At 39.3% G+C, this 14,039-nt stretch overlaps 1 protein-coding gene across 3 annotated transcripts in view; it reads right to left on the bottom strand.

Moving 5' to 3' along the window:
- arhgap20b (Rho GTPase activating protein 20b) overlaps positions 1 to 14,039 on the bottom strand; it is a 109,090-nt gene that overhangs the window by 48,289 nt on the left and 46,762 nt on the right. For all 3 annotated transcript variants that reach the window (XM_072595260.1, XM_072595259.1, XM_072595261.1), the window contains exon 3: positions 6,637 to 6,807. In XM_072595260.1, the coding sequence (XP_072451361.1) occupies positions 6,637 to 6,807 (171 nt within the window). The remainder of the gene's footprint in view (positions 1 to 6,636; positions 6,808 to 14,039) is intronic.

Genomic DNA, 14,039 nt, shown 5'->3' with positions numbered 1-14,039 from the left:
TTAAGGGAAGGTAGATAGGGTCTAAATTGATGTGCTTATTGATGGATGCCTCTAAGAATTCTCGTCCGTGTCTTTGTTTCGCCTGTCCTAGGATGTGTGTGTTGTCCCAGTCAAAGTGAAGTCCTTCTTTCTCTGTATGTATGGAAACTAGTGAGAGTGGGTCATGTTTTTTGGTGGCTAGTTGGTGTTTGTGTATTCTGGTGGCAAGTTTCCTGCTTGTTTGTCCGATGTAGCGTTTTTTACAGTTTTTGCATGGTATCTTGTAACAGATGTTAATTTTGCTGGTAGTATCTAATGGATCCTTTAGTTTCATCAGTTGCTGTTTAAGTGTGTTGGTAGGTTTGTGGGCTACCATAGTGCCAAGGGGTCTGAGTAGTTGTAAGTTATTTCTGATATATCTTTGATGTAAGGCTACAGTTTTTGGTTGCATTGTGTCCACTTGTTTAGGTTTACTTCTGAGGAATCAAACCACTTTTACTGGGACAACACACACATCCTTGGACAGATAAAACAAAGACAAGCACAAGAATTCTTAGAGGCATGGCATTCTAACCAGAACTCCATCAATAAACATATTGATTTAGATCCCATCTACTTTCCCTTTAAAAAAGAACTGGAAATGACATCACTCCCTTAAGAAACTAAGACCGATAAATAGAGAGGCGGGACATACCACAGCACTTCACCAGAGGCTCACTGATGACATTACCTAGTATGGCTAAGAAAAGTGTAAAAACAAATCTTCCAGCTCAGCGAGCAAACTTACATACTTAGAATATATAAGATTTACAAATCCTTTTCCCACATTACTTTTCATAGAGTGCAGATTGGAAATTGAGGGTATATGAGCTAATAATTATGTAGTTGGTTAATCAATGATAACCGTTTGAAGTCTATGGTTTTTAAAATTCATTCATTGAACATTAATATCACTGGTAAGGCCAGCATTTTCTCCCCATCCCTGATTGTCCTTGAGAAATTGGAGGTAAGTAGCTTTCTTAAGCTATTTCTGTCCATATTGTGTACCATTGGTACATCACAGTCCTGTTAGGAAGGAACAAAAGAGATGAATTCCAGACTTAAGGTGAGAGTGATTCCCTTGATAGGCACCATTTGACTCATGTTCATATCAAAAAGCCTTAGCATAATGAAGTAAATGGAAATCAGGGCAAAACTCCCCAGTGGTCAGAGACATACATGGAAAACAAAAGTTGGTTCTGATTGTTGAAGGTTAGTCATTTTATTCCGGAGACATTATTGCAAGAGTTTCTCAGGGTTAAAGCAAAATTAAAAGAAAATTACGACAAATGTTGGAAACCTGAAATTAAAACAGAAACTGCTGTAGAATTGTAGCAGGTCTGGTACCATCTATAAACTGTCAGATTTGCGAGTTTCTTCAGGATAGTGTACTTAGACCAGCCATCCTCAGTTGTTTCATCAATGACCCTCCCTCCACAAAGTCAGAGTTTGGAATGCTCCTTTCTGATTGAACAGTGTTCAAAAACATTCACAACTCCTCAGATACTGAAGCAGTCAGTATCTATATGGATCAAGATCTGGGCAATAATCAGGACTCATTAGTAGAAAAAAACTGTGCCAGGCAATGACCATCTCTAACAAGAAAGAATTTAATCATATTCAGTGGCATTACCATTGGTGCAAGTCCCACCAGTGGTATCATGAGGTTTACCATTGACTAGAAACTTAACTAAACTAAACATAAAAATATTATGGAAACAAATGCATGTCAGAGGCATGAAATTCTTCAGCAAGTAACTCAGCTATGACTCCCCAAAACCTGTTTATTTTCAGCCAGACACAAGTCAGATGTGTGGAAGACGAGTACAACTCTGATATCTCACAATATCATTCGCATCAGAGCAGCTTGCTAATTGGCAACCCATCAAAAAACCTGAACAATTCATTCCCTCCATCAGCAGTATTATACACTCTCTACAAGATACACTTTAGTGAATTGCCAAGTTTCCTTTGCCATCATAAGTCCAACCTTTGACTTCTACCACTTAGAAGGAATAAAATCTCTTCTAAGCTATAGACCATCCTGGCTCAGAATGATATTGTTGCTCCTTCACTATCAGTGGGTCAAAACCTAACAGCAGCAGTGTTGGACTGCAGTGGTTCAAGAAGGTGGTGCTCTCAAGAACTCACCCTCTCTCCAGAATGTGGTAGTTGGTAGGCACTGGTGTGATGCATGGTAACCACATCTGCAGAATGTGTTGGCAGCTTGAGGAACTTCAGTTCAGAGCTGATGATCTAGATTCCAAGCTGAGGACACTGTGACACATAAAGGAGGGGAGAGGTACCTGGACATTATTTTTCAGGAGACAGTCACACTCCTTAGATTGATTACATAAAATTTAGTCTGTAGTCTGGGACAATAGGTGTGGCTACAACTGAGGCAGGTATTGAGATCCAGAATTTAGCTTTGGAAAAGCCTCAGCCAGTTCCCTTGTCCAATCTTTACAAAGTTCTTGCTCCTGGTGTGGTCAAGGGCACAGACAACTGGGAGGATGACAGAACTGATCACAGCACCATGGTGTGGAATGCAATTCAAGTGAAGGGAAAAAGAGAAATGCAGTAGCAGCAGTAGAGACTAGTACATTCAGTGAATAGATACTGTTCTCTGAACAAAAAAACAGAGGTCCCAAAGGCATTTGATAACGTGGTGCCAAGGTTCAGGAAATGTTCTCTGAGCTTGAGAGGAACTTAGAGTGGGAGGAATGGGTCCAGCTGTTGTGGTCCACACAGGGACTTCATTTGAATGCACACAACATTCATAACAAGATAGATAAGTCAATGGTGCAAATACAATTAAATGAAAGTGACTTTTTAAACTAATAAAAAATGTGGCTGCAATATGACTAAAACTGAGAACTAGATATTCAAGGATACTCAATATTTGGAAAGAATAGGCAAAAAGGAAAAGGAGGTGGGGGTAGATTTGTTAATAAAGGAAGGTATCGGTGTAATGGAAAGTGGTGAGAACATAGAATATAGAACAGTACAATATAGGAACATTCCACCATATCTGTCCCAACTATGGTGCCATTCCAAACTATTTGCATCTATCTGCACATGGTTTATGTCCCTCTATTCCCTTCCTATTTCATGTGTCTGTCTAAATTCCTCTTAAATGTTGATATTGTATCTGCTTCTACCACCTCCCCATCAACATGTCCTAGGTGTCTACCACTCTCTGTGTAAAAAACTTTCCTCACACATCTTCTTTAAACTTGCCCCCTCTCACCTTAAACCCATGCTCCCTAGTATTTGACATTTCCACCCTGAGAAAAAGACTCTGACTATCCATCCTATCCGTACCAATCATAATTTTCTTTACTTCTGTCAGGTTGCGCCTCAGCCTCTGACACTCCTGCAAAAACAAAGTTTGTCCAATTTTGTTTTATAGCTAACACACTCCAATCCAGGCAACATCCTGGTAAACCTCTTCTGCATTCTCTCCACAGCTTTCGCATTCTCCCTATAGTTTGGCAACCAGAGCTGCACACAATACTCCAAATGTTACCTAATTAAAGATTTATATAACTAAAGTTTTTACACAGCTATACGTGAAATAGATCATGATATGGTATTGGTTTGGATCGAAATAATGAAAAGCAAGGGAAAGAACTCACAGGTGACTGTTGACAGGCTCCAAAGTATTTCCTTACTCTAGGATAAAGTATATTAATTGAGAAATAAAGGAGGCATGTCAGAAGCACATTAAAATTGATCTTCATGTAATTCGTGACTTAATAAATCAGATGGGCAATAGACAATGAATTTATATAGTGTATCAGGATTGTTTCTTAGAGCAATATATTGCACAACCTACCCAGGAACAGGCTAATTTAGAACTAGTAATGCATAACAATGTAGGATTAATAAGAGATCTTTCATTTAAGAATTCTCTAGGGGGTAGCAATCACAATGTGGTAGAAGGCAGAAGCTAAAGTAAGTGGATGACCTGTGGAGGATGCAACTAGGGAATTAATAATAGGGAACAGGGACATGGCAGATAATTTACTGATAATCTTGCATCAGTCTTCAAGTTGGATTAACAACAAACATTTCAAAGATTAAAAAAAATGTTGTTAAGTGAGACAGTGAAGGAGCAGAGGTGGGTGTCGTTGTCATCACTAAGTAAAAGTGCTGGGAAGCTGAAAAGTCTGCAAGTGGACAATTCACTCAGAATGGAGGGACTACATCCCAAAGTTTTGAAGAAGATAACTGAGGATTTTGTAGAAGCATTGGTCGTGATCTTACAGGAATCACTGAAATCTGGGAGGATGCCAGAGGACTGGAAAATGGCTAATGTAGCACCCCTGTTCAATAAGGGATAGAGGCAGAAGATAGGAAACTATAGGCCAGTTAGCCTGACATTGGTTTGTGGTAAGGATGAGATTGCAGAGTATTTGAAAGTGCATGGTAAAATAGGGCTGAGTCAGCAAGGCTTAGTTAAGGGGAGGTCATGCCTGTCAAACATGTTGGAATTCTCTGAGGAGGTAACAAGTTAGACAAAGAAGAGCTACTGGACATGATCTATTCAGATCTCAAAAGGCGTTTAATAGGGTGCTGCACATGACACTGCAGAATAAGATAAGAGTTCATGTTGTTAGAGGCAAGGTATTGACATGGATAGAGGATTGGCTGTCTGGCAGATGGCATTGAGTGGGGATAGAGGTGTTTTTTTTCAGGATAGCAGCCAGTGATTAGTAAAGTTCTACAGGAGTCAGTGTTGGGACAATTACTTACATTATACATTAACAATCTGGATGAAGGAACTGAGGGCATTGTTGCTAAGTTTGCAGATGACACAAAGATAGGTGGAGGGCCAGGGAGTGTTGAGGAAGTGGACAGGCTAGAAAAGTGGGCAAAGAAATGGCAGATGGAACACAATGTGGGAAAGTATGTGATTATGCACTTTGGTAAGAAGAATAGAGGCATAAACTATTTTCTAAATGTGGAAAGGCTTTGGAAACCTGAAGCATAAAGGCACTTGGGAATCCTAGTTCAAGATTCTCTTAAGGCTAATATGCAGGCTTAGTTGGCAGTCAGGCAGGTAAATGCAATGTTAGCAATCATTTCAAGTGGGCTAGAATACAAGAGCAGAGATGTACTGTTGAGGCTGTATAATTCTCTGGTCAGATGGTGTTTGGAATATTGTGAGCAGTTTTGGGCCCTGTATCTAAGGAATGACGTTTTGGTATTGGAGGGGGTTCAGAGAGGTTTACAAGAATGATTCCAGGGATGAAGGGCTTACCATAGGAGAGTTTGAGGATTCTGGGTCTGCACTCAGTGGTGTTTAGAAGGATGACGGGGAGTCCCATTGAATCTTACAGCATACTGAGACATCTGGATAGAGTGGACATGAAGAAGACATTTCCACTAGCAGGAGAGACAAGGCCAAAGAACACAGCCTCAAAGTGAAAGGACAACCCTGTAGAACTGCGATGAGCAGGTAGTGATTAGTAAAGTTCTACAGGAGTCAGTGTTGGGACAATTACTTACATTATACATTAACAATGAGGTAGTTAATCAGTGGAAGTCATTACTGCAGAAAACTATGGAAGCAAGTCATTAAGTGTCTTTAAGACAGAATTAGATTGTTTCTTGATTAGTAATGGGATCAAAGGTTACAGGGATAAGGCAGTACACTGGATTGAGAAATATATCAGCCATGATCAAATGGTAGAGCAAGCAGGATGGGCCAAATGGCCGGATTCTGCTCCTATATCTTTTGGTGCTATGGTATTATGCCATTGGGAGGAAAGATCTTGCAACAGTCTCTACTATGAAGACCAAACCTTTTGTCAAACTAATGGGCCTAATAGTAGACACTCATCAAGACCTAATGGCCTGTAACCAAGAGTTTTAAAGGCAGCAGAGATAGTGGAGGAGGCATTGGTTTTGCTGGAATGAAGGAGTTGACTTATCAAGAATTACTGAATAGATTAGGTGCTATTCATTACAGTTCAGAAGAATGAAGAGTGTTCATGTGGAAACAAAAAAATTCTGTGGGGGCTTGACAGGGTAAATGTTGAGAAGATGTTTCTATTAGTGAGGAATCTCAAATAGGGGGCATAGTTACAGAATATGGGAACATACACTTAAGATTGAGATGCAAAGGTATTCCTTCTCCCAGAAGGTAGTGAATGTCTCCAATGTTGTACCCCAGAGAGTTGTGGAACCTAGATCACAGAAAGTATTTAAAGAGAAGGTAGATAGATTGTTGAAATATCAGGGAGTTGAGGACTATGAGGAGCTGGCATGAAATAAGAGTTGAGGCCTAGGACGAAATAGCGATGATTGGGGCTGACTTAAGGGGACATATGGTCTCCTTCTCCTTCTAATTTTGATATTCTTAAGGTTAGTAAGAAATAGGCAATATATGCTAGTCTTTCGAGAGCTTACATTCCCAATAGCTATATATTCATCAATGATAGATCACCCAGAGATAGTCATGTAATAAAGATGAATTGTAAATGAAAGGCCCATCACAATTTGTCACAAGGCAAAATGTTCAACAAGTAATAACCAAACAGTAACATATTTCAAGCAAAATATATAATTTGGGATGTTGTCAGTTAGAAGTAGTGCACATGGAATGCTTACTTTGATTTTGTAATCACCAAGACATCGCTAAAGAGGAAGAGATGCCTCTCCTGTGTCTGTAATCCTGTCGTCAGCTGGACTCGCTCATCCATGATAAAGGCCGTAGTGGGGCTACTGAAGGCTCGAACAAGTGACTTGCTGTCAGGAGATGTAGGGGAAATCAATCCATCTCTAAGAAGAAAAGTAAGTTGTCACAAACAAAAATCCAAGTTGTAAGAAAATGAATGGAATTAAGTATAAAAATTTGTCTGAAGAACTTTGATTGTTGTTATGCTGTACATCAAAGAAATGTGATATACTATTTTAACTTCTAACCTTCTCAGTCAGCAGTATCTTCTCAGACCCTGAGTGGGCAGTGGTAAGTTAGTTGGTATAATCTGACAGGTGCGGAAAAGTAAGGTTCTTGATATTGAGAAGAAAGTTTCCAATTTTCCACCCAAGGTTTTAGTGCCCAGACAAGAATGTTACTTGTGAGAAATGAAAGCCTACTTGCTCACATTAGCATCTCACTATTAACTAATTTCACCTCATTTATATGAAGTTTGCTATGTGTCTTGGCAGTGGAGAGAGTCTACACATCATCAATTCCTAATGTAAAAGTCTGTGTTGGGAAGATCTGACAACTGCAACTCACTGGTCTCCATTTAGATATCCATCTTGAATAATATTCCCCAACATCTCAGGGCATGCACCAGGAGTGATCCACAGAGGTTGACATTGGCAAAATACCACATCATTAAGATATATTTGGAGTCACTTTTAACACAGTATAGCACTTCAATACTGCACTTTAAAGCTCACTGCCACTTTTCATAGGGTCATCTCTGGGTTTGAATGCTCACAGCATCTCTGCTTTGTCTTTTAGCAGAGGCAGGTAGGCAGCTTGTCATGTTTGGCAGCAATGAATAGTCAAAGACTATGATCAGACATGGTGCTGGTGCTTTGTCAGTCAAGAAGGTTGGTGAGATGCACTGGATGAGTGAGTAGGAAATGCAGAGGGGGAAGGGTTAGTAGTTTTGGGGGTGAGGTGGGTGAGAACAATCGAGAGAAGATGCTGCATGCAATAGTGAGAGTAGTAGATCATGAATCTCGATGAGAGGTAGGTGCAATGGCAGTGTTAGTGAGTGTGAGGTAGGCAGAGAGAAGGTGGTGGCATTTAGCCTTGTAGAGCGCAGAATGTGATGAAATTTCTTGTGGCGTTGCTGCACATTCCCCTAGACTGTAGAACAGCGCACTGACCCAGGTGGCTAGTTCTGATGGGGCTGCTAGTACTTGACATAATGCACAGCTGGGGTTTAAATATGGCATCTGTGGGATAAACACTGAAAGAACCCAGAACTAATGAGCATTTTTCCTGCAGCTGAGCACAAGATAGCATGAGAGCAGCACCACGGAGGAGTGGTGATTACTAACTGAGGTGAGCAGCCAAACATTGCATGTGATAACTGACAGGAGCTCACAGAGAGAAGTCCTCCAGAAAGCTCCTTAAAATTGGCACTTATTTGATTTTTGCTAAAATTCAGACTAGTTTTTCCTTTCCAAACTACCTTGGACTGTTTTGTTGCATGCTAAGCACATGACAGTTGTAAATTGTTGTATTTCTGTCCAACACTTTTTTAGGGCTGTATTCCAATCTGCCACTTATTTGAGGGCAACTCTTAGGAATTCTACATGACTGGCGATCTGTGATTTGCCATATAATGAGTATTGGATTTAAACAGCGTACAGCAACTGTAACCAAGGGAGTGCAGGCACTTGCCCACAAGGTGAGTGAAAAACCAAGATGAGCCTATTCTATGAATCACATTCAATGAATCAATTCTCAGTATTCACACATATCTTTACATGAAATTCAACATGTAGCACTGATGTTTAGTGTGTAATACATTTCCCCATCGACTACATTTCAAAAATACTCTTTTGGCTGTAAAGCATTTTGAAATCCTCAGTTATCCTAAAACATTACATAAATGATTTTTTTTATTCATCTTCTGAAATTAATGCAAAAACCTATTTTTAAAGAATATAGTTGATGCAGATTCAACTGCAATCTTTAAATGGAAATGAATTGATATTGGTTGAGAAGGGGTATAGAAAGTTAGAGGGATATTAATAGAACTGCTTGGTTTTGTTTCAAGGCAGATCAGGGAAGGAATTAGTGTTTCTTAAAATAGAGCCTCAGATGGCAATGTAGTCGGGGGATGGGTGGGTTGAGTTTTGTGATTTAACAACCACATATGAATTCTGAAAGGGTCTGAGTTAAATAATCTTTTTCAATCTACACTTCTAAAATTTTAAAAATGGTGGAATACTGAAATGTTTTGTTTTAATCAGCTCTATTCATGTTTGCTGCAGATCCTGAGATAATCTATGGAACACGTTTCATTTCTCCCACATTGAAATCCTCTAGAATGCAATTCTACTCAACACATTTACCAGGTGGATTCAAATTGACATTGGGTTCACATACATTACAGCACAGTTATTGAAGTTATTTTGAATGTTTTTTTTTAAAACATCTATTGGGCTGAGTGACAGGGGAAGATTAAATGCCTCCTTGATTCTGTTTGTGGTGCAACAGTCATGTGCAACAGGTTTAGAATGGAGCATTTGTACTATCTTGTCTGGTCCTCACTGACAAGGTCATATCATATGGATAATTACCTGATTTGCATGTTCAATTTTTTTTCAGCATCATTGCCTTTAATCTTCCAAAGGATATGTGTGCTCAATTAATTCATACATTTCAACCATGACCAGAACCTGACAGGTTCCCCTCCAAGATTCCCCTCCAACCTGATGGGTTTGATGGAAGCATTGTCATCTCTGGTGTAAGTCACGTGAACAGTAAGTGGGGACAAGTGCAAATGCCCCATCTTTAGCTTACCAACTTGGATGGTAAAAAATTTGGAAATTGCTGGTTGTCTAAAGGTCTCCCACCAATCTTTAAAGAAAGGTGACTTTTATGGTGGTGGGTAATGGGCAAAAATGTTATGAAACAGCAAGCAAGTTGACTCTGACCATTAGCTTGAAGGCTTTTTATGTTATGATGGAAGTGTTGATTGATCAAATTGTCAACAGAAAAGATGTCTTCTTCCTTTTCGATGGACAACAGATGTGAAGAAAGTGGTGGCAAAGCATGTCAATGACCTCAGCATTGCTCTTGGAGGCTAGTTGCCAGCACTTCTGCTTTCCTGTTTTAATTGCTCAGGATATGAATATTTTATCAATCATTCCTTCATTGCCTCCTCTGGCTCTCTTCAGTGTAGCCTCCACCACTTCGCTACATTTTCATTCTCGATAGGATGCACAGTATTAAGCTGCATAAGAACACCATAATCTATAACCCATCCTAGACACACAACATTCTGATCTGAAAATATTTTACCAGTTCTTCATAGTCATTGGGCCAAAATACTGAGGGAGTTCCAGAATTTTGGCCCAGTAACTATGGAATGGTGATGTTTTTCCAAGTCAAGCTAGTGTGTCTTGAAGGGGAATTTGTAGGTGTTAGCGTTTCCATGTATCTACTGTCCTTATTTTTCTAGATGGAAGTATTTGGGGTTTGGAAGGTATTGTCCAAGGATACTTGGTGAATTTCAGTAGAATAGCTTGTAGAGTGTACACACTGCTGTTACTGAGCGTCAGTAGTGGAGGAAGTGACTGTTTGTGCATATGGTGCCAATCAAGCAGGCTGCTTTCTCATGGATGGTGTCAAGCTTCTTAACTGTGGTGTGTTTAGTCAGAATTCTGATATGCCAGGTTTCTGGTAGATGGTAGACAGGCTTTGAGAGTCAGGTGATGATTTACTCGCAACAGGTTTCCTAGCCTTTGACCTTCTTTAGTAACCACTGTATTTAGGTGGCTAGTTCTATTGAGTTTCCGGTCATTGATAATCTCCAGAATGTTGATAGAGGGGATTTCAATAATGGTAACCAGTGTTTCCACTTATTTAGTTTTCTTCCATGTGCTCCTCCAAGGGCCACGTGCAGCAGCAACTTTGTAACTGGAAGTAAGTGCAGCGAATGGTGTTGACATACCAATCACTATACATAGATCAGAGATACATAGTTTAGAGGGAACACTCATATAATACCATTGAATGTCAAGGGTCAATAGTTAGATTCTATGCAGTTGAGGAAGGTCATTGCCTCGCATTTGAATGGCGCAAATGCTACTTGCCACTTTTCAGCCCAAGCACAGAAATTGTCCAGATCTTGCTGCATTTGGATTTGGACTATTTCAGTATTTGAAGAGTCATTAAGGAAGTTGAATATTGTGCATTCATTGGTAAACATCTCCACTTTTGATCTTATGATGGAGGGAAGGTCATTAATGAAGCAGTTGAAAATGAGCATAGGAGATTGCCCTGAGGAACTCCTGCAGAGATGACCAACCTCCAAAAACCACAAACATATTCCAATGTTTCAGTTACAACTCCAGACAGTAGAGAGCTTTCACTCTGATTCCAGTTGACTCTAGTTTTGCTAGGGTTCCTCATTAACACATTTAGTCAGATGCTGTCTTGTTTTTCTGGGCCACATTTCTGGAACTTAGCTCTTTTGTCTGCGTTTTGTCTGTACTAAGGTTTTAACTGAAAATGCAGTTGAGACACCATGAAGTTAAATACAATGGATGTCCATAGACACTTGGCAGTTCAGGTGACTAAATCTTTAAAATGTCATGAACAGTTGCAGAAAATAACCAAGATAGCTAATGGAATGCTGGTCTTTATATCTAGAGGGTAGAAGTTCAAGGACATTGAAATAAACTGCAGTTATTTAAAAAACCCTCGAAAGATGCCATTTTGAGCACTGTGAGCAGATCTGGCCACTACAGTTCAAGGACGATATACTGTATTGGCCTGGGAGAAATTATACCGTGGGGTTACAGGAATGATATCTGGACATCAATGGTTAGGTTATGAGGAGATACATACATACTGGGTCTGTTTCTCTATCATATAGAACGTTGAGGGGGGATCTGATCAAAATCTTCAAGATACTTACTGGAAAAGACAATACTTTTTCTATTGAGTGGGGATTGTACAACAAGGGACATAGATTGAGAATTAGGGTCAGATGGTTCAGAGGGGTGATTGGAAGCACTTTCAAATACATTGGACAGTAGACATTTGGAACTCTCTTGCACAAATAGCAGTGGATGCTGGATCAGTTGTTAATTTTAAATTTGAGAAACATGAATTTTTGTGAAGCAAATATATTAAGAAATATGGGCCAAAGGCAGTTATATGGAGTTACAGTGAGTCATAATTTCATTGAATGGTGGAAGAGGTTCGAGGGACTGTTTCTATGTATTGAGGTTAGAATCTGAGTGGTCTTGGTCGCACCTGAACTGTGTGTCAGTGAATAGATTATTGTTGAACAAGTGCTGCTTAATAGCACTGTTGATGACACCTTCCATCACTTTATTAACGACCTGATGATTCAGGGGAAAGGGCAATAAATTCTGACCTTGTTAATATTGTCTAAATCCCATGAGTAAAATATGAAAACAAACCTGATGCTCCCATATAACTGTTTCTCCCTCTTTTCACATTTGCTGCTTGCATTCATCATGAAGCTCATCCTTCTAAACTACTTTTGAAAAGCTTTAAACTGAGCATATGTTTAAAGACTTCTAGACCTCAAAAACTTCAAAAACTGAGTGCAATGCTTGGAACACTTAAGGGTTCAAAATATGCTACACAATTATAAGCATTTTGAAATTATTAAAGTAACAATAATTCTAATGCCACAAATTATTTCCCAATATCTCAAAAACTTTCTACAGTTTTACCTAAGAGTTGCTCATCTTTTAACAAGATTGGAAATAGTTGTTGTGATTAGTGCAGTCATTGACTTTTGGGCAGGAACAGTAAATGGTTGTCGTATCACAACAGAGACAAATGCTGTGTTGGGAGTCACAACTCAATCATTTGCCCTTTATTTCCATTTATTATTGTGGCTTCCATATGTTTGTAGCTGTGCTTTGGGTATCTAATTTTAAGTCCCTCTGAAAATTGAAATCAAGCTTCATTTTGTGCTTCAACCATGCACTCTACTTTAGCTGTCTTGAAGCACAAACTGTGTAGTTGCAGCACTAATAAATCTTGTCTTGTAATATGTTAAAAATATAATCCACATAAACCATAAGGTCTCAGATTTGAACATTCTATGTAGGTTTAACAGTTTTCATCTCCAGCAGTGGTTGAGGTGCAATACTTGGACAAGGGAAGGAAAAAACATGCCTGGATCCTGTGTTTTTATGTTTTTTTTTCAGTGGCACCTGATGATGTGTGAGTTTGTGCTACCAATACGATCAAGAGGCTGGAATTGAATCCTTGCGATTAAACAGTTTACTAGTGAGTAGGATAACACAAAAGAATGCCTTTTGGCCCATCATGTCTGCATCACCAGTTTTCAAGAATAATTCAGTTAGCCCCACTTCTTTGCTCTTTCTCTGTATCCTTTTATTCAATCTTTCAAACGTTAATCCAATTCCCTTTTGCAAGCTACTATTCAAAGGTGTGCAGGCTGGGTGGATTGGCTATACTCCATTGTCCTGTAGTACCCAAGGATGTGCAGATAAGGTGGATTAGCCATGGGATAAAAACCCCATGTGGGTTATGGGGATAGGGTCATTGAAGGGTTGGGTCTGGGTGGCATGGTCTTCAGAAGGGCAGTGCAGACTCGATGGGCCAAATGGCCTATATCTGTGCTGTAGAGATTCTGTCATTCTTTGATACTGTTCTATTGAAACCAATTATTTAAACATGTTTTTCCTCATGTTGCTGCTGGCTCCTTTACCAATCACCTTACATCTGTGGCCTCTATTTATCAACCCTTCAGCCATTCGAAACAGTTTATTTTTCCAATACATAAATAGTCATAGATAACAACATTTTCATATGAATAATAGCCCCTTGAGCAAAATACCAGAGGTTAGCCCGTGTGAATGAAATCAAACCCCAACAAGGATCAATGAATTCAGGACAGAACGGGCAGGAAGGAAAGAACAGTTATCAAGAAAATTACTAAGAAAAATGGGTTAAGTGACTAATGAGGCAACAGGAACAAACCTTTAATTTACAGGGATACAGTTGGTTACACAAGACTAAACCTATTTTCTTGGTACCGTACTTCGAGAGCGAATTTTGAACTAGTTTTTTTTAAATTAAAAATATTTAGGTAATATGCCAAAAGTTGTAAAAGTCAGTGATTACCAATAATGGTTCTTGCAGTTTTCCTGTGCGTCAGTACAGCATCAAATCAGTGACAGTGAGAGTCTGAACCTGCTTTTAGGTTGAATAAATTCAGGCTTCTGTAAACAGATCAGGAGCAAGAATATTCCACTAATGCTCTTGTAGACTAAGCCAAACTGACAACAATTAATTACAGAGT

The sequence above is a fragment of the Chiloscyllium punctatum genome, chromosome 25 (assembly GCF_047496795.1).
Source record: "Chiloscyllium punctatum isolate Juve2018m chromosome 25, sChiPun1.3, whole genome shotgun sequence".
In the NCBI taxonomy this organism is placed as follows: Eukaryota; Metazoa; Chordata; class Chondrichthyes; order Orectolobiformes; family Hemiscylliidae; genus Chiloscyllium; species Chiloscyllium punctatum.
This window is presented reverse-complemented; position numbering and strand designations above follow the sequence as displayed.